At 37.3% G+C, this 22,161-nt stretch overlaps 1 protein-coding gene across 2 annotated transcripts in view; it reads right to left on the bottom strand.

Annotated features, from left to right (window-relative positions):
* Nucleotides 1-22,161, bottom strand: part of dnaaf8 (dynein axonemal assembly factor 8) — a 31,561-nt gene that overhangs the window by 8,439 nt on the left and 961 nt on the right. The window contains exons 2-8 of one of the 2 annotated variants that reach the window (XM_008121025.2): nt 20,213-20,409; nt 18,358-18,471; nt 15,307-15,633; nt 13,939-14,205; nt 8,850-8,952; nt 5,451-5,592; nt 2,415-2,561 (exon numbers count right to left, since the gene is read on the bottom strand). In XM_008121025.2, coding sequence (XP_008119232.2) covers nt 2,415-2,561; nt 5,451-5,592; nt 8,850-8,952; nt 13,939-14,205; nt 15,307-15,633; nt 18,358-18,471; nt 20,213-20,341 — 1,229 coding nt within the window. In that variant the 5' untranslated portion in view covers nt 20,342-20,409. The remainder of the gene's footprint in view (nt 1-2,414; nt 2,562-5,450; nt 5,593-8,849; nt 8,953-13,938; nt 14,206-15,306; nt 15,634-18,357; nt 18,472-20,212; nt 20,410-22,161) is intronic. The other variant, XM_008121026.2, reaches the window with a different exon arrangement.

Genomic DNA, 22,161 nt, shown 5'->3' with positions numbered 1-22,161 from the left:
CTTAATGCCCTATAAGTCAGTAAATAACCCTTAGGAGAGGCATTTCAACTTTCCAGAAGATGCTGGAGATGAAAAGAAGGAAGCCTTGCCTCTGTTTATGTACTGTCTGTCTCTGTCAATTGTATAACGGAATTGAATATTTGTCATATATGTTCCTGTAATTCGCTCTGAGTCCTCCCGGGGAGATAGAGCAGAATATAAAGTATATTATTATTATTATTATTATTATTATTATTATTATTATCATCTATATATATAAAAGGGTAATGAAATTTCAGCCTAGGACAAAACAACAAAACTACACATCCCAGAAACACTAAACTTGGCAGCACAACCCCTCATCCATGCCTCTATGTTCATACAACAAAAAGCTCCAGCTACTCCAGAAAACGGCCAGGCTTTGAGACTGCAAGGCTATTCACTGCTATTCCACCTGGCCAACAAAGGATTCCCATAAGCCACAGCAACCCGTGGCCGGGCAAAGCTACTTATTATATAAAAGTTCCAAGTAGCCAATCCACTTCTTGGTGGTAGTTCTAGGTTGTATTATTGCTTCAGAACGGAAATGTGTGGACAAATGTCTGCCTGCCTTGATCCTTCCAATTAATATCAGTGGATAAAGTATCTAAAACTTACCATATATACTCGAGTATAAGCTGATCCGAATATAAATCAAGCTTTTTACCACAAAAAACTGGGATAATTTATTGACTCGAGTATAAGCCGAGGGTGGGAAATGCAGCAGCTACTGGTAAATTTCAAAATAAAAATAGATTCGAATGAAATTATTTTGAGACATCAGTAGGTGAAATGTTTTTGAATATTTACCATATTTCAAAGAAAAACAATAAACTAGCTCTGTAATTGGAAAAGTAGGGGCAACAAAAACAATATGGCATCAACAATAACCTAATAATAATAATAATAATAATAATAATAATAATAATAATAATAATAATAAAACTTCATTTGTACCCTGTCCTATCTTCCCGTGCAACAGGCAAGCATTCAATGCCTACATAAACAATGCAGAGCTAGATATAGATCTATAATTCTATAGATCTATTGTCGTTGTGTCAATAATAATTCTATTGTCGTTGTGTCAATAATAATAATAATAATAATAATAATAATAATAATAATAATAATGTCCAAAAGATGTACATTTCCAAGTTCTGGGCCCAGGTGGATTCCAAGCATAGGGGCTGTCAAGGGACTCAGACCCATAGACATCATTCCTGCTATTTGTTCTCATCTCTTTCAACGGGTGGCTCTAAACATTGGATTTGGGACCATCTCACTGAACCATTTGCACTAACTTGTTTTTAACAATGGCAGTATCATGTGTCCATAACTGCAAGCCTCCAACTTCAGTTTGATGCTGATGCAAGATTGGGAATAAAACATGAACAAAAGGACGACGTCCACCTGCTCCTCCATTTCAGTTTTCGGATGTTCACGGTGAGTATGAAGGTTCCCATGGCTTTCTCAGTTTCCTTCTTGTCCCGTCAACATCTCCCGTATCATGTGTAGATAATTACTAGGCATGTCCGATCGATGAAAAAAATGTTTCAATTCTCGTTTCTAAAGTAGGGGGCGCTGGCGCTTCGATATAGAAAGTATTTCCGATTTTTTTCACCCCAAAATTTCGGATATTTCCGAAAATTCGTAATGATTCTAAATGTTTCTAAAATGGCGGACGTGCATGCGCAATCGCTACACACTGGGCTTGTATGGCAATCTTCCATGTGGACGCAGATGACGTTAGCCCCCACCTTTGCGTCCATCATGGAAGCTTCTGATTGGCCGGGGAGCGGCAGCCCTGTTAGGCTGCGTTAAGCTCCCATTCTAAGTAGGTTGCAGAAACAAAAAAAAAATTAAATATTTTTTAAAATATATTTTTTTAAAAATGGGGGGTAATTAACGAAACATTAAGAGACAATTAGAGAATGGGCCAACAATGGTTCGAATTACATTGCTGGTTGCGCTGTGAGACAATGTCTGGGAATGCGTATCAAAAAGCGAGAACAATCCGAAATAATTCCGATATACAATTCAAAACGATTTTTTGGACATGTCTAATACACATTATATCCAGAGCTCTGTATGGAGTAACATGAACAACACATGCGGCCAGCTTCGATGCCCTTAAAAACACTGGGAGTTGCAGAAATCAGCAAGTAAAATGGCGCTGGGACCAAGCCTTGTGTCAGTAGTACAGTGCAAAAAGTGATTATGGAAAATGTGCAAATTAGATGTACTTACTTGGTTTTATCTTGTTTATCTTGTAAAAGCAGTTTTTATCTGTTGTAGTTCTCATGGTTTGCAAAGATACTATATGTGTGTTAACTGGGAATCCGAAATAATTCCGATATACGATTCAAAACGATTTTTTGAACATGTCTAATAATTACCTTTCCTCTGCATCAGATAACAATTCAGGCTTCGGTGAAACTGTGTCTCGTAAATCGATATACACAGTGGGTGGCTCTGGAGCCCATTCCAGTTCCATTGAACCCAGGCCTCGACCGCTTGTCAACGGTGCCAGGACGGGAACGTTTCTGAGAATATAAATTACGGTATCAGTAGACGATCCATCTTTGTACATTTCATTATTATTTGAGCAGCTTTTCCAGCCATTTCCCTGGTATAGTTGTAAGAAAACATATCCGGTAATATTTTGTCCATAAAAGCCCACAATTTAGTGTAGGTAATACACATAGCAAAATAGATACTCTAACTTGCAGTCTTAAATCTGTTCTATTTATGTCCCTTTTTTCATATCTATATACAGTAGAGTCTCACTTATCCAACATAAACGGGCCAGGAGAACGTTGGATAAGCGAATATGCTGGATAATAAGGAGAAATTAAGGAAAAGCCTATTAAACATCAAATTAGGTTATGATTTTACAAATTAAGCACCAAAATATCATGTTATACAACAAATTTGACAGAAAAAGTAGTTCAATACGCAGTAATGTTATGTTGTAATTACTGTATTTACAAAATTAGCACCAAAATATCATGTTATATTGAAAACATTGACTACAAAAATGTGTTGGATAATCCAGAACATTGGATAAGTGAGACTCTACTGTATTAATCTTTCTTTTTCTCTTTTCTTTTTTCCTTTTTGCTTCTCCTTTCTCTTCTTTATTACTATTATATTATTACTGTATTATAAAAGATATCTTAATAAAAAGTGTTAAAAATATTTTGTCCATAAAAGCCATGTCCTCGCTGCCAATGTAAACCACCTTCAAACCTTTGTTTACATTCCTAACAACAACAACAACAACAACTTTATTTTTATACTCTTCCTCCATCTCCTCAAAGGTACTTGGGACGGCTTACATGGGGCCAAGCCTAGATAGTTACAAACAGTGTAAAAGACACGACAGTGTAAAAACAAATCTATAAAACATATTAAAATCACATTTACATAAACCTGAGAAAGCTTTTTTAATAATTGACAAATAACTTCAGTCGTCGGAGGTTATGGATATCTTTAATATGATGCTTGTTGTAAGTTTTTAAAAATTGTTTTATTTGATATCTTAATTGGGTTTTAATTGGGATATGATGTTTTAATTTATTATGCAATGTTGTTCAATGTATTTGTATGGATTTTATATGCTATACACCACTTTGAATCCCACCCATGGGATAAAAGCGGGATAGAAATGAATTAATAATAATAATAATAATAACGAACTGGGCCAGAAGAAAGTGCATATAGTAAGGAATGTAAACTGGAGGAGAGGTAAATAACCCAGGACTCTTAATAATAAACACTTAATTAATAAACACTAATTACTGTATATACTCGAGTATAAGCCTAGTTTCTCAGCCCTTTTTTTAAGACTGAAAAAGCCCCCTTCGGCTTATACTCGGGTGAGGGTCCTGGTTGGCTTATATTTGGGTCAGCTTATACTCGAGAATATATGGTGCATTTATTATGTTTCTCTATTACTATTGGTATTATTACATTTATTATTTTTCTCTATTATTGTTGCTACTATTACATTTATATTATTATTATTATTATTATTATTATTATTATTATTACATTTATTTTTTCACTCTGATATTATTATTATTGCATTTATTATTTTCCTGTATTTATTATTACATTTATTATTTTCCTGTATTTATTATTATTATTACATGTACAGTAGAGTCTCACTAATCCAAGCCTCGCTTATCCAAGCCTCTGGATTATCCAAGCCATTTTTGTAGTCAATGTTTTCAATATATTGTGATATTTTGGTGCTAAATTCATAAATACAGTAATTCCTACATAGCATTACTGCATATTGAACTACTTTTTCTGTCAAATTTGTTGTATAACATGATGTTTTGGTGCTTAATTTGTAAAATCATAACCTAATTTGATATTTAAAAGGCTTTTCCTTAATCCCTCCTTATTATCCAAGATATTTGCTTATCCAAGCTTCTGCCGGCCCGTTTAGCTTGGATAAGTGAGACTCTACTGTATTATTTTACTCTATTTTTATTTAAAGGATACATAAGCACATTTACATTGAAGAAGATGAGAATAATGATAGGATCAGAGTTGGACAGTCTTATCTTAAATTTGAGCTTTATGTAAATATTCAAAAACATTTAACCTACTGATGCCTCAATTAATGTCATTTTTTTGTTATCTATTTTTATTTCTGAAATGTACCACCCTCGGCTTATACTGGAGTCAATGTTTTCCCAGTTTTTTGTGTGGTATAATTAGGTGCCTCGGCTTATATTCGGGTCGGCTTATACTCGAGTATATACGGTAATAAACACTAGCAGCTGCAATATTTCTAAAAGGCTAAGATGCTCAGGCTAAAGATTCTCAGCGTCTTTACAAAACAAGGACTTCCAAATGGTCTTTCTTTTCAGGTTGCCGGCTGTTAGGAATTGTGGGAGCTGAAGTCCAAAACATCTGCAGGGCCCAAGTTATTATTATTATTATTATTTACAGTATTTATATTCCGCCCTTCTTTCTCACCCCGAAGGGGACTCAGGGCGGATTACAATGAACACATATATGGCAAACATTCAATGCCAACAGACAAAAAACATACAGTAGAGACAGACACAGAGGCATTTAACATTTTTCCAGCTTCACGATTCTGGCCACAGGGGGAGCTGTTGCGTCACCGTCCACTGGTGGCAGTTCTTCCTCATTCTTTTCCTCGTGTTTTGCTGGCAGTTTTATGGTGTTGTAGATTAGTTAAATTAGCCTCCTGCAGAAAGCGTACCTAAATTTCCCTACTTGACAGATGCAACTGTCTTTCGGGGCTGCATAGGTCAACAGCAAGCCGGGCTATTTAATGGTCGGGGGCTTAACCCAAGTTGGCCCATGCCTGTTCCAGAGTATCGCTGTTTCCTAGATGATTGGAAAAATCAACATCCAAAGCATGTAAAAGCCAACTCTGTCCGACTTACCTCCCGTCCCCTTGGCATTCACTAAAGTGCGGCAGTTTGGCCAGGCATTTCCTGCGGTGGGCAAAAAACGTCCTCGACTGCTCGAGAGACAACTCTTCCAGCTTTCCCATGAGCTTGGCTTCTGATGTAGCCCGGGAGTTTTCTGGTGAGACAAGCGAGAAAGAAGACAACCACTTAAGTCTAGCTGACGAAAGACATTCCAGTTATAACAACAGAACCAGCACATTGTAGGACAGTGGTGTCAAATGCGTGCCATAAAACCTCAATGACCCTCTGGTATGTGAGAGCTCCTATATAAATGGGCTTCATAGAAGATTCTGATATTCTGTACAAATTGTTAGGTTCTCTTCTTCGAGTTGTGCTGTGGGTAAGTCTTCCACCAGAAGAAAGCACCAAGACACACGCTGGTAGATCCCAACAGGTTTTATTGTACAGAATACCAGAATCTTCTCTGTAGCCCATTTATATAGGGGCTTTCACATACCAGAGGGTCATTGAGGTTTTATGGATTGTAAGGTTCTCTTCTCCCAGTTGTGCTGTGGGTCAGTCTTCCACCAGAAGAAAGCACCAAGACACACGCTGGTAGATCCCAACAGGTTTTATTGTACAGAATACCAGAATCTTCTCTGTAGCCCATTTATATAGGGGCTTTCACATACCAGAGGGTCATTGAGGTTTTATGGATTGTAAGGTTCTCTTCTCCCAGTTGTGCTGTGGGTCAGTCTTCCACCAGAAGAAAGCACCAAGACACACGCTGGTAGATCCCAACAGGTTTTATTGTACAGAATACCAGAATCTTCTCTGTAGCCCATTTATATAGGGGCTTTCACATACCAGAGGGTCATTGAGGTTTTATGGATTGTAAGGTTCTCTTCTCCCAGTTGTGCTGTGGGTCAGTCTTCCACCAGAAGAAAGCACCAAGACACACGCTGGTAGATTCCAACAGGTTTTATTGTACAGAATACCAGAATCTTTTCTGTAGCCCATTTATATAGGGGCTCTCAGATACCAGAGGATAATTGAGGTTTTATGGCTGGCCCGTTTTATGGCTGGCATCTGTTCTTTGTCAGCGCTTGTTCTGTGTCCGGAGATGTCAAAGATCGGAGATCATGACACCTTCCAAGTGTTTTGGACTTCGGCTCCCAGAATACTTGGCCACTGGACAAGCTAGCACTTTAACAACACAACCGCTGAATGCTAAGGCTTCCTGCCAAAAGGAATTGTAGAGGAGAGTCTACAGAACAAGCCAGTACCTGCCGCAGACCAGGACTGCCATCTGCTGAGAAGTTACGAAGGTGGAGGCATTACTTTTCATTCAACCCTCGTAGGAAATAGGTTCCACTGTGTGGCATAGGTTTTTTTTTCTTCATTGTACCAATGCTTTAGGGACGTAGGTTTCATTTAGTTGCATCATCTTTTACTGCCTTGTTTTGCTTTACAATCTTTTCTTCACTCAAGGTATTGGTTTCATCAAATAGACAGGGGGGAAGCCTTAGCTCTGAAAAGGTATTATTCACAATTGCATTGATCGAGAGCCACCAGGCGGCTCTTGGTCAAACTGCAGTTCGGAGCACACTCAATGTAACACCAAAAAGACCACAAAGAGCCCTGTGACAATATTTATCTATATATATAAAAGAGTGATGGCATCAGGGCAGCGGACAAAACAACAAAACTACAGGCCCCCCAACTTCAAAATTTGACAACACAACCCATCATCCACGGCTCGGGGTTGATACAACAAAAAGAAAAGAAAAATAAAGTCCTAATTAGAGGGAAAGGAATAATTGTTTTTATCCAATTGCTGCCAGTTAGAGGGCTAAGCTCCGCCCACTTGGTCTCTTAGCAACCTACTCAGTCCAGGGGACAGGCACAGTTAGGCCTCAGGCCTTTTCCACACTGCCTATAAGATACAGATTATCTGATTTTAACTGGATTATATGGCAGTGTAGACTCAAGGTCCTTCCACATAGCTATATTACCCATTTAGAATCTTATATTATCTGATTTGAACTGGATTATCTTGAGTCCACACTGCCAGATAATTCACTTCAGTGTGCGTTTTATACAGCTGTGTAGAAGGGGCAGTTCTAGGCAGATAATATAATATAATATAATATAAGAGTCTCACTAATCCAACATAAACAGTGTCCTCTATCCTCACCACTTTCACAGTACACAAACAACCAAATGCATACTAAACATAAAGACAACCATACAACAGACATTCAATACCACCACTACCTCAACAATTTCTCACCAACACCACCAGACAACGCCACAGCAACGCGTGGCCGGGCACAGCTAGTATATATATAAAAGGGTAATGAAATTTCGGCCTGGGACAAAACAACAAAACTACACATCCCAGAAACACTAAACTTGGCAGCACAACCCCTCATCCATGCCTCCACGTTCATACAACAAAAATAAAATAAAAATAAAATCCTAATTAGAGGGAGACGAATAATTGTTTTTATCCAATTGCTGCCAGTTAAAAGGCTAAGCTTTGCCCACTTGGTCTCCTAGCAACCCACTCAGCCCAGGGGACAGCAGAGTTAGGCCTCACTTAGGCCTCTTCCACACTGCCTATAAAATACAGATTATCTGATTTTAACTGGATTATATGGCAGTGTAGACTCAAGGCCGTTCCACACAGCTATATAACCCATTTATAATCTTATATTATCTGCTTTGAACTGGATTATCTTGACTCCACACTGCCTTACAATCCACTTCAGTGTGCGGTCGGACACAACTGGACTTAATGTCAGGAGAAAACCTTTACCCTTTACCTTAATTACCACCAATTCCTCAATACTTTATTTCCCATACCACCATACTTCACCACAGCAACGCGTGGCCGGGCACAGCTAGTTAATTTTATAAACTAGGTAGGTAAAGGTAAAGGTTTTCCCCTGACATTACCAGGATTGCCTTCTGTTGTGGTTACGAAGGTGGAGGCATTACTTTTCATTCAACCCTCGTATATATCATTTCATGAGCCAAACCCATTCCAAAACACTGGAGGTCAAACATCTGGAGGGCTAAAGATTTTACACCTTTGCTGTAAGATAACTACAATTGGTGTCCTTCACATGTGTTGAATTATATCTTCTGACTGTTCGCCAACAAATCACAAGCAGTCAATATTTTCACATTCACCCACTTATCCCCATCAATGTTCAGACTGGGGACATCTACACTGTAGAATTAATACAGTATGGCATCTCTTTTTAACTGCCATGATCCAATGCTGTGGAATCAGGAGATTTGTCAATTGAAGTACAAACAAAAATAGCCGAGAAGATTAGGAATGACTTTTGAGACCGAAATCCAGCCTTGTAGTTCTGTATTGTTTCAAGATCCAGAAAATGCAAACAATGCTTCCTAACTTACCATAGTACATTGAAGGAAAAGCAGGTTCTCCTTTCCAACTTGTTTTATCACTTTGCTTCTCTAGGTCCTGCAGAACTTTGTCTAGGTCCCATTTCTCTATCTCCTGAAACAAAAACAGCTTGTGATTGACGAGGCACAACAGTAAAACATTATGAACCCAAGAATGTCCATATTGGATCAGTCCTGTTTCCCGCAGCGATCAATGAGATACTTCTAGGAAACCAAAAACCTGTAATCTCTGAGATACAAACACAACCACACTTGTGAAAAAAACAAAACAACCTTGGTGGACCTGTAAAATTGCAAAAAAAAAAATTGGACAAAAATACATGTAAAAATATTAGGAATAAAATTCCAAATGAAACCAGAATACTTTCTTTTAGGAATGCCAGATTTTGAAATGGATTTAAGCAAAGATATTCTATTTAATTATTTGGTGACAGCAGCTAGAATAACTTATTCTAAAAATTGGAAACTTAAAGAAATCCCCCGGATAGAAGATTGGATACTGAAAATATCCGATATCATGAATATGGACAACTTAACACAATGTCTTAAAAGAAATCAAGGCATACCAAAGAAATCAGCTGATCGGACACTTTTGAAAGAACATTTAAAATAAGAAAAGAAGAAAAGTAGATTCCCAACCATAAAAATAGCATGAACAAATGGGTGGTGGTTTTCTTAAAGAAAGGAAATGTATATTTTTATATATATACTAGCTGTGCCCGGCCACGCGTTGCTGTGGCAAAGTGGTGGTGGTATTGGTTAAAAATTGTTGTGTAATTTTTTGACTTTATTTTGCATTTTTTATTAATTTTATTGTAAGTTATATTTTTATTTATTATATTTTATTATTTTCTTGTATTATTTTTAGTTATTTTTTGTTATTATAGTATTTTATTGTATTTTTTTGTGTTTTTGATTATTTTTATTGGGTTGCTAGGAGACCAAGTTGGAGGAGCTTAGCCTTCTAACTGGCAGCAATTGGATAAAAGCAATTATTCCTCTCTCTCTAATTAGGACTTTGTTTTTCTTTTCTTTTTCTTGTATCAACCTAGAGGCGTGGATGATGGGTTGTGTTGTCAAATTTCGAGGTTGGGGGGCCTGTAGTTTTGTTGTTTTGTGGGTCACCATGATGCCATCACTCTTTTATATATATAGATATGGACATTTTAAACTTCGATGGAAGAGATCGGAAGTTAAATCTTTTTTTTCTTCTCTTTTTTCATTTTTTCCTTTTTTTCTTTTCTTTTTTCCTTTTAGTATTCCCTTGCTACTTTCATTTATACAGGGGTTGAATGAAAAGTAATACCTCCACCTCTGTCACTTGATTTTGGATGGGAATATTTTAATAAATCAAACGCAGAAATAATCCTTAGAATTGTCAGAGTATTTGCAGCGGGGCAGTAGTTGGATGGAAGCAGTGGAACGCAGAACGAAGAGACACTCAGAGACGTTGGTAAAACTATTTACAAAGTTTTACTGTATGCAGCAATAATCAACACAAACAGACTTGCAGACAACAGACGAATACAGAACTGCTCTGTCCTCCAACAGAACTTGACTCGAACTCTAGGCAGACAGAACTCAACTGAACTGAACTGAACTCGGTATGCACAAACACTTGTGTCTGGATACTCCCTAGTTCCAGCCACACATCAAGGTCATCATAGCTTCTTGGCAATTAACTCTTTCCACACTATGGTACATTCTGGATGATGCAATCAGTTGCAATACAAGCATGGCACAAATTGCATTTAAACACTGTCAATACACAAATCCCACATTAACAAGAATGTGCTCTTTAACTACCACTATTCACTTTTCCACATCATCACCAGACAATTGGATACATTTCTGCGCAGGGTTCCATAGTTCACACTTTAACAACACAACCGTTCAATGCTAAGGCTTCTCCGTCTGAGCAGGGTTCCATACTTCGCCCTTTAACAACACAACCGTTCAATGCTAAGACTTTCTGCCAAATGGAACTATAGAGGAGAGTCTACTGAACAAGACAGTACCTGCCGCAGACCAGTATCACCATCTCTTGAGGAGTTACAAAGGTAGAGGTATTGCTTTTCATTCAACCCTCGCATGATGGAAAGATTGGCAGAGCAACAGTTAAGAATTATGATTTATCATAATTCATCATAGCTCTGTTCTCAAACTATAATTTTCTGATTAACCTCACCCATATTCTCCAATAAATTTCTGAGAACCATATCTCACACATCTCTGTAATGTTTAAAAACTTATTTTTTAAAAATCCGACAGATACCGTAGTCATCCTCTCGCACCATGGGGAGGGGGAATTATCTTGTCATTCCCACAATCGAGGTCCAGGAAGGTTATTCCCCCCAACAACAACAACAAAAAACCCCCCTTGATTTGACTGTTCTCATAATGTGAACTGTTCTAATCATGTTTTTATGTTTTCCATATTACAGCCCAGATCGGTGTTTCAAACTGACAGTTTCAGGGCACTCAAGAAAAGGTTTTATAATTCTTAAGAAGGCGCGAACTGCCAATTACAGCTACACGGCATCAGAATTACTACAAACGTATAAATTCAGTCCTTTCATTCCAATCTAAAACTGTCAGCACTTGAAAGCTAATGCCGTTTCCATTGTGATAATCTCCTTTGTTTGTTGTGCCGTCTCAAAGAGGGGTTTTCTGCACTGCTTCCTGGCTGATAAAACCTCAAAGCAGCCGAGAAAATTCTGATTAGCGCTGGCTTTGGCGTGGCCAAGTTTTGCTTTCGACACTCATCCGATATTCCCATTTAATTCGTAACATTAGATGAGGGATCATCGTGGCTTGGCAAAGCCTCCAACAAGCTACAAGGCTATTCAATCAAGTTGGTTAATTGCGACATTCACATTTGCTTTGAACAGACAAGGATTCTTTCTCTCACCCTGGACATTATTCCATAGATAGATAGATAGATAGATAGATAGATAGATAGATAGATAGATAGATATCATATACACTCCACTTGCCTCATTTCCAATAGAACCTCTGAAGATGCCATTAGCCACAGATGCAGGTAAAACATCAGGAGAGAATGTGGCCGGAACCGGGCCATACAGCCCAAAAATTCACAGCAAGACATGATTATAATATGTTTTAACAATGTTTTTAATGGATTTGTTTATATTGTTTTGTTTTTATGATTGCACTTTGGGCATGAAATTTTGCCAATTTTTGTAAGCCGCCCTGAGTCCCCTCAGGTGAGAAGGGCAGGGTATAAATGTTGTAAATAATAATAATAATAATAATAATAATAATAATAATACAGTAGAGTCTCACTTATCCAACATAAACGGGCCGGCAGAATGTTGGATAAGTGAATATGTTGCATAATAAGGAGAGATTAAGAAAAAGCCTATTAAACATCAAAATAGGTTATGATTTTACAAATGAAGCACCAAAACATCATGTTATACAACAAATTTGACAGAAAAAGTAGTTCATTACACATTAATGCTATGTAGTAATTATTATATTTACAAATTTAGCACCAAAATATCATGATATATTGAAAATATTGACTACAAAAATGTGTTGGATAATCCAGAATGTTGGATAAGTGAGACTCTACTGTAATAATAAAGAAGATCAGAAGATCAGGGGGCAGAGGACTCTTACAAGTCAAACAATCAGTCAAAGAAGAAGAACATGCCCTGGCAGAATATGTAAAGCAAAGTGAAGAACCTGCTTTGATTGAAGTCAAAAATCAGAAACTCCTCAAAGCACAGCAGACAAAAAACCAGTACAAGAAAACCGCACTACAAACTAGAGCTGACAGCTGGCACAACAAAACATTGCATGGAAAGTTCCTTGACAAAATTGAAGGAAAAGCTGACAAGGAGAAGACCTGGCTCTGGCTCACGAATGGGACCCTGAAGAAGGAGACAGAAGGCCTGATCCTTGCAGCCCAGGAGCAAGACATCAGGACAAAGGCCATTAAGGCCAAGATCCAAAAATCAGCCGATGACCCAAAATGCAGACTGTGCAATGAAACAGACAAAACCATTGATCATATCCTCAGCTGCTGTAAGAAAATCGCACAGACAGACTACAAACAGAGGAACAACTATGTGGCCCAAATGATTCATTGGAACTTATGTACCACCTCCCAGTACCACCTTCCAGCAGCAAAGAACGGGTGGGATCACAAACCTGCAAAAGTCTTGGAAAATGAGCACACAAAGATACTGTGGGACTTCCGAATCCAGACTGACAAAGTTCCTGAACACAACACACCAGACATCACAGTTGTGGAAAAGAACAAGGTTTGGATCATTGATGTTGCCATCCCAGGTGACAGTTGCATTGACAAAAAACAACAGGAAAAACTCAGCCGCTCTCAGGACCTCAAGATTGAACTGCAAAGACTCTGGCAGAAACCAGTGCAGGTGGTCCCGGTGGTGATGGGCACACTGGGTGCCATGCTAAAAGATCTCAGTCGGCATTTGGAAACAATAGACATTGACAAAATTACGATCTGCCAACTGCAAAAGGCCACCCGACTGGGATCTGCACGCATCATCTGAAAATACATCACACGATCCTAGACACTTGGGAAGTGTTCGACTTGTGATTTTGTGATACGAAATCCAGCATATTTATCTTGTTTGCTGTGTCGTAATAAAATAATAATAATAATAATAATAATAATAATAATAATAATAATAATAATAATAATACATCACACAGTCCTAGACACTTGGGAAGTGTTCGACTTGTGATTTTGTGATATGAAATCCAGCATATCTATCTTGTTTGCTGTGAAATAATAATAATAATAATAATAATAATAATAATAATAATAATAATAATAATAATTCCGGCCATGAAAGCCTTCAACAACACAAGAGCTCTGCCATTCCTCCATCAATGTCTAATCTCTAACCTCCATCTATCTGAACAACCTCAAAAGTTCTGTTAATATTATGCATATTTGGACCTTTGTCTCCACCGATAGCAAAAGATCTGCCTGTCCTCAGCCAGTGACTACAAAGAAAAGAGCACAGAGAGGCTGTTTCGAAGAAAAAAAAGAGAACGATGTTAGCATGCATACCTCGAAGGCCAACAGTGTCAACTCTCTCGGGTGTTCGGCCGAAATGACTCCCAGCTCTCTTTCCGCCTTTGCAATTCTTTCAAAATTATTGTTATTATTTCTTGATTGTGAAGGGCCTACATCTCCTGTCAAGCGTCCCGATGTTGCCTTGGAGGGTATTTTTGTTTCTGTTCGTTTCTTTGGTTCTTTTATGTCGTTGTTTGTTATCACAGAGGGGGGTGCCGTTTCCATAGACGGCAATGGATCAGATGGCGAGCTTTGGGTATCCTTAAGAAGAGATAAACAAAGTTTGGGTGTATAAGAGATCAAGAAGAATGGGATTTAAAAACTAGGTATTTCTTTATATATATTTTAAACATTATGGGCTAACCCAGGCATGGGCAAACTTCCGCCCTCCAGGTATTTTAGTCTTTGACTCCCACAATTCCTTTGAGGTTTGTTTTTACCTTTCTCAGGCGAGCCAGGTTTGTGACAGTAGGCTTAAAACACTTGTCGGTTCAAATGCTATGTTGTGTTCAAATTTTATAGCATTCAGTGGGATAGTTTGGGAGATATGAGGTCCCTCCTGGCTGTTAGGAATTGTAGGAATTGCAGTCCAAAACACCTGGAGGGTCCAAGTTTGCCTATTATTATTATTATTATTATTATTATTATTATTATTATTATTATTATTATTTAGGATATTTCTATCCCACCTTTCTCCGCAATGTGGACTCAAGGCGGCTTACAAACAGAACATAAACAGTAAAATCCATCAACCATAAAACCATACAAACATAAAATCCAAATAAATAAAAACAAGATGAATAATCAATAAAATCCCGCATCTATATAAATAAAAATGTAATGTCCGTCCGGCAGGGACCTCATATCTCCCAAACTATCCCACTGAATGCTATGAAATTTGGACACAACATAGCATTTGATCTGACGAGTGTTTTAAGCCAACTCTCACAAACCTGGCCCACCTCAGAAAGGTAAAAACAAACCTCAAGGAATGGCCAGTAAAATCCATCAGTTCGGCGAACAAATAAATAAAAACAAGATAAATAATCCATAAAATCCCACATCTATATAAATAAAAATGTAATGTCCGTCCGGTAGGGACCTCATATCTCCCAAACTATCCCGCTGAATGCTATGAAATTTGGACACAACATAGCATTCGATCTGACGAGTGTTTTAAGCCTACTCTCACAAACCTGGCCCACCTGAGAAAGGTAAAAACAAACCTCAAAGGAATGGCTAGTAAAATCCATCAGTTCGGCGAACAAATAAATAAAAATACCCTTTGGAAATGATTAATAATAATAAAAATAAATAAGAAAGAAAATTATTGTTGTTGTTTTGTGGTTGTGAATGACTTACATCTCTTGTCGGGCGTCCCAATGCTGCCTTGGAGAGTATTTTTGTTTCTATTAGTTTCCTTCGTTCTTTCATGTCGCTGTTTAATATCTCAAAGGGGGGTGCCGTTTCCATAGATGGCAATGGATTAGATGATGGACTCGGGACATCTTTATCTTTCTGAGCATCCTTTCCAGATTCCGGTTCATTCGTGGGAAATTCCGAAGCATCCCTGACTTGCTGGCTTGGCCTTTCTTCATTAAGAAACCCAAAGTAATTGCTGTCTGTTGGCACAGACCCTTGTTCTTCATCCTGGATCTCTGTCAGATGCCTCATGAATGCAAAAGTCTTCTAAAAGTGCAAAAAAACCCAATCGCAGTCATTTTTCAGTAACCAAAAATGTCTTAATCATGAGTATTCAAAATTAGAGACACCAACTCCAAGTGCATATTTATAGTGTTATGATGATTCCACATTAGAAACCAGATTTCGTAGTTTGCTGAGGATCGAGAGCTCTCCAAAAAGAGCCATCTATAAACTGCAAATCCCAGCATTCTGCACAATGTTGACATGGCTGTAAAAGTGGGGAGGAAAGCACTATAACAGGGTATTGGTGCATAATGGTGAATTTTAAACTCCACTGTATGCCTGGTATTTGTTTTGTGCTCTTTGAAATGTATATACCGTATATACTCGAGTATAAGCCGACCCGAATATAAGCCGAGGCACCTAATTTTACCACAAAAAACTGGGAAAACATTGACTCCAGTATAAGCCGAGGGTGGATATTTCAGAAATAAAAATAGATACCAATAAAATTACATTGATTGAGGCATCAGTAGGTTAAATGTTTTTGAATATTTACATCAAGCTCAAATTTAAGATAAGACTGTCCAACTCTGATCAAATCATTAATCTCATCTTCTTCAATGTAAATGTGCTTACGTATCCTTTTAATAATAATAGAGTAAAATAATAAATGTAATAATAATAATAATAAATACAGGAAAATAATACAGTGGAGTCTCACTTATCCAAGCCTCGCTTATCCAAGCCTCTGGATAATCCAAGCCATTTTTGTAGTCAATGTTTTCAATATATCATGATATTTTGGTGCTAAATTCGTAAATACAGTAATTACAACATAACATTACTGCGTATTGAACTGCTTTTTCTGTCAAATTTGTTGTATAACATGAAGTTTTGGTGCTTAATTTGTAAAATGGAGCCCCCAGATGGTGTAGTGGACTAAGTGACTTGAAGGTTGGGTTGCTGACCTGAAAGCTGCCAGGTTCGAATCCCACCTGGGGAGAGTGTGGATGAGCTCCCTCTATCAGCTCCAGCTCCATGCGGGGACATGAGAGAAGCCTCCCACAAGGATGGTAAAAACATCAAAAACATCCGGGCATCCCCTGGGCAACGTCCTTGCAGACGGCCAATTCTCTCACTCCAGAAGCAACTCCGGTTGCTCCTGACACGAAAAAAAATTGTAAAATCATAACCTAATTTGATGTTTAATAGGCTTTTCCTTAATCCCTCCTTATTATCCAAGATATTCACTTATCCAAGCTTCTGCCGGCCCGTTTAGCTTGGATAAGTGAGACTCTACTGTACATGTAATAATAAATAGAGTAAAATAATAAATGTAATAATAATAAGATCAGAGTGAAATAATAAATGTATTAATAATAATAATAAAAATAGAGTAAAATAAATGTAACAGTAGCAACAATAATAGAGAAAAATAATAAATGTACCATATATTCTTGAGTATAAGCTGACCCAAATATAAGCCAACCAAGACCCTCACCCGAGTAGAAGCCGAGGGGGGCTTTTTCAGTCTTTACAAAAGGTCTGAAAACTAGGCTTATACTCAAGTAATTGAGGTCAAAGCAGATAATAATGTGGATTTTCTGATTTGATAATCTGGATTATATGGCAGTGTAGAAGGGGGCCTAGTGTTTTTCAGAAATGGGGGAGAACCCTGTCTATTCTGTGTGAAAGCAATGGAGGCTAATCTATTATTATTATTATTATTATTAGTAATAGTAGTAATAGTAGTACGTTTTATTGATTAGCCCATCGACTGTATCAAAACACTTGACGAACACACTTGACACATACACCCACATCATCATCATCATCATCATTATTTTGTTTGTGTGTTCATTTGTTTTTATCTGATTTTTTGATCATAATATTATTATTATTATTATTATTATTATTATTATTATTATTATTATTATTATTTATACCTCGCTTTATCTCCCCAAAGGGGACTTAAAACCATTAGTATACAATTTAAATTATTATTATTATTATATATTATTATAATATTATTATTACTATATAATAATAATAACAACCCACCTTATCTCTCCAAAGGGGACTCAAAGCGGCATGACATAAAAGCATTAGTATACAATTTAAAATATTATTATTACAATATACTATTATTAAAATATATTATTGTTACTATATATTATTATTATTATTATTATTATTATATTTATTCATACCCCGCCTTATCTCTCCAAAGGGGATCAAAGTGGCTTGACATAAAAACATTAGTATACAGTTTAAAATATTATTATTATTATTATTATATATTTATTATTATTATTATTATTATTATTACTATATAATAATAATAATAACCCGCCTTATCTCCCCAAAGGGGACTCAAAGCGGCGTGACATAAAAGCATTAGTATACAATTTAAAATAATATTACAATATACTATTATTATTATAATAATATATTATTACTATTACTACTATATATTATATTATTATTATATTTATTCATACCCCGCTTTGTCTCCCCAAAGGGGACTCAAAGTAGCTTGACATAAAAACATTAGTATACAGTTTAAAATATTATTATTATTATTATATATTATTATAATAATAATATTATTATTACTATAAAATAATAGTAATAATAATAATAATAATAATAATAATAATAATAATAATAACCCGCCTTATCTCCCCAAAGGGGACTCAAAGTGGCGTGACATAAAGGCATTAGTATACAACTTAAAATATTATTATTACAATATACTATTATGACCTGCAAGTCTGCTTCTTCCAAAGGAAGGTCTTCGAGTTCCTCAGAGAAGTCAGGAATCAGGTTGGATTGATCTCGCTGGAAGATGAAAAGCTCCTCATCTTCATCACCATCGGACTATCAATGGGAGATAAAGAATGAATGTGTTGTCGAAGGCTTTCCTAGATCCGGACAGTAAATAAAGACCAACACTCGGAAAACTGGGGAATTCCGGACAGGAAACAATCAGGGACAGCTAACACCTTCCAACAAAGGATCCAACAAAGGATCCCCCAGGCAGGAAGCAGTCCGACTTTTAAACTGCAAGGCCATTCAATGCCACTAACACTATAATAACACTAATTCTGTTGTCAAAGGCTTTCATGGCCGGAATCACATTCCATAGGTATATAAACCCCACTTGCCTAGTTTCCAACAGACCTCACAACCTCCGAGGATGCTTGCCATAGATGTGGGCGAAACGTCAGGAGAGAATGCTTCTGGATCATGGTCAGACAGCCCGGAAAACTCACAGCAACCCAATGAATGAAATTATTTCCGGCTGGTGCTGCGGTTCACCCGTCTTTCCCTTTGGCTAAGTTTGCAAGGACCTGGGAATTGGTTTGTAACTGTTGCTATTCTGCTGCTGGAGAACCGGGTTGAACAGGTTTCTCTGTGTGTGTGTGTGAGTCTTCTGAGTACTAGTTGAAAAGAAGACAGCTCTGTACTCAGAGAGACCTGACTATTTCTGAGGCCTTGTTTTCTGATGATCTCCACTGAAGCAGATTTATGGACTAAGAAAGAACTGCTTATGACTGCTGATTTCTGTAAGCAATCAGAGGGACTATTGTAAATACCATTGTTTTGTCGATCTCTTGGATTTAGTAAAAAAATCCCTGTGCTATTTGTTCTGTTTTAGGAAAGTGCAAAAGTAGCTTTTAGTAAAGTGCAAAGTAAGACTTTTTTGACACTAATTGGTGATGGATAATGCCTATATGACATAGGTAGATGAAGGCAAAAATGGTATAAAAAGGCCTGTGTTTCTTTGTTCTGGACCCTTGCTTTCCTGATTACAGGAGAGGGTCCTTCCTATGCTTATTCTCTGTGGCCACTGAGAATAAACGTCTTTTTCTGCAGCAACCAGAGCTCTCTTTGTCTCATTATCTCAAACTGTTGTCTGCCATTTCAGTATAACAACAACAACAACAACAACAATAATAATAGTTGCCATCCCAGGTGACAGTCGCATTGACGAAAAACAACAGGAAAAATTCAGCCGCTATCAGGACCTCAAGATTGAACTTCAAAGACTGGCAGAAACCAGTGCAGGTGGTCCCGGTGGTGATCGGCGCATTGGGTGCCGTGCCAAAAGATCTCAGCCGGCATTTGGAAACAATAGACATTGACAAAATCACGATCTGCCAACTGCAAAAGGCCACCCTACTGGGATCTGCACGCATCATCCGAAAATACATCACACAGTCCTAGACACTTGGGAAGTGTTCGACTTGGGATTTTATGATATGAAATCCAGCATGTCTATCTTCTTTGCTGTGTCATAATAAAATAATAATTTATTTTTCTATCCCGCCACCATCTCCATGCAGGGACTCAGGGTGGCTAGCATGGGGCCAAGCCCAAAGAACAAATAATAAACAAGTACTGTATTTTATTTGTGTTTATGACCTGGATTATATGGTAGTGTAGAAGGGGCCTAATATGCACCCCGTTAGTGACGCTGCTGCCAATGGCCATGCTGCTCGGGGTCAATGGAAATGGGCATAACGGGACTCCAGCACATCTGCAGGCTGCACAGCTGTTTTGTGGCTCTGACGGATCATAGAAATGGTTGCAACGGAAAAGAGAGAACAGGACTTACTGCATATATGTCCGAGTCCATGGAGGGAATCTGATCTTTAACTGCAGACAGGATGGCTCCCCATTGGAAAGGAGCAATCGCCAGCTCAGGAAGAGTCTCTTTCTCCTCGTTCTGGCCCTCTGATGCCATTGGAAACGGTGCGCACAAAGTGTTCAGCTGCACAGAAAAAAAAGGCACAGAGTCTTGGATCAGGGAACCTAAGAGAAGACGTGAGAGCCATGTATAAATAAGTGAAAAGATGCCATAAGGAAGAGGGAGCAGGCTTGTTTTCTGCTGCCCTGGAAACACAATGAAGCCATGGGTACAAATGACAGGAGAGGAGATTCCATTGAACATTATTAGGAAGAGCTTTCTGGCTGTAAGAAGAGCTGTTTAATAATGGAACTCTGCGTCGGAGTCTAACGAAAGCTCCTTCTTTGGAGGCTTTGAAACAGAGGCCAGGTGGCCATCTGTCAGGGGTGCTTTGATTGTGCTTTTTCCTGCATGCTAAAATAGGGTTGAGCTGGATGGCCCTTGGGGTCTCTTCCAAATCTATTATACAGTAGAGTCTCACTTATCCAAGCTAAACAGGCCGGCAGAAGCTTGGATAAGCGAATATCTTGGATAATAAGGAGGGATTAAGGAAAAGCCTGTTAAACATCAAATTAGGTTATGATTTTACAAATGAAGCACCATAACATCATGTTTTACAACAAATTTAACAGAAAAAGCAGTTCAATACGCAGTAATGCTATGTTGTAATTACTGTATTTACGAATTTAGCACCAAAATATCACAATATATTGAAAACATTGACTACAAAAATGGCTTGGATAATCCAGAAACTTGGAGAAGTGAGGCTTGGATAAGTGAGACTCTATTGTAATTATGATTATGATTATTATAATGGATGATGGCCATTTGTCAGGGTTGCTTTAATTGTGTTTGTTCTGCATACTAGAATGGGTTTGGACTGGATGATCTTTGGGGTCCCTTACAGCTGACACAGCAAACAAGATAGATATGCTGGATTTTGTCGTATTATTGTTGTTGTTATTATTATTGTTATTATTATTATTATTATTATTATTATTATTATGTTTATTTATACCCTGCTTTTCTCGCCAACAAGGAGACCCAAAGCAACTAGGTTTCTATTATTATTATGTTTATTATTATTATTATGTTTATTATGTTTATTCATACCCTGCTTTTCTCACCAACAAGGAGACCCAAGGCAACTAGGTTTCTATTATTATTATTATTATTATTATTATTATTATTATTATTATTATGTTTATTTATACCCTGCTTTTCTCGTCAACAAGGAGACCCAAAGCAACTAGGTTTCTATTATTATTATTATTATTATTATTATTATTATTATTATTATTATTCATACCCTGCTTTTCTCACCAACAAGGAGACCCAAAACAACTAGGTTTCTATTATTATTATTATGTTTATTTATACCCTGCTTTTCTCGCCAACAAGGAGACCCAAAACAACTAGGTTTCTATTATCATTATCATTACATTTATTTATACCCTGCTTTTCTCGCCAACAAGGAGACCCAAAACACCTGGTTTCTATTATTATTATTATGTTTATTTATACCCTGCTTTTCTTGCCAACAAGGAGACCCAAAACAACTAGGTTTCTATTATCATTATCATTACATTTATTTATACCCTGCTTTTCTCGCCAACAAGGAGACCCAAAACAACTAGGTTTCTATTATCATTATCATTATTATTATTATTATTACATTTATTTATACCCTGCTTTTCTCGCCAACAAGGAGACCCAAAACAACTAGGTTTCTATTATCATTATCATTATTATTATTATTATTACATTTATTTATAACCTGCTTTTCTCACCAACAAGGAGACCCAAAGCAACTAGGTTTCTATTATTATTATGTTTATTATTATTATCATGTTTATTATGTTTATTCATACCCTGCT

This window comes from Anolis carolinensis, unplaced genomic scaffold (genome assembly GCF_035594765.1).
Source record: "Anolis carolinensis isolate JA03-04 unplaced genomic scaffold, rAnoCar3.1.pri scaffold_13, whole genome shotgun sequence".
NCBI lineage: Eukaryota > Metazoa > Chordata > Lepidosauria > Squamata > Dactyloidae > Anolis > Anolis carolinensis.
The sequence above is the reverse complement of the archived record's forward strand: the minus strand, read 5'-3'. Positions and strand labels throughout refer to the sequence as shown.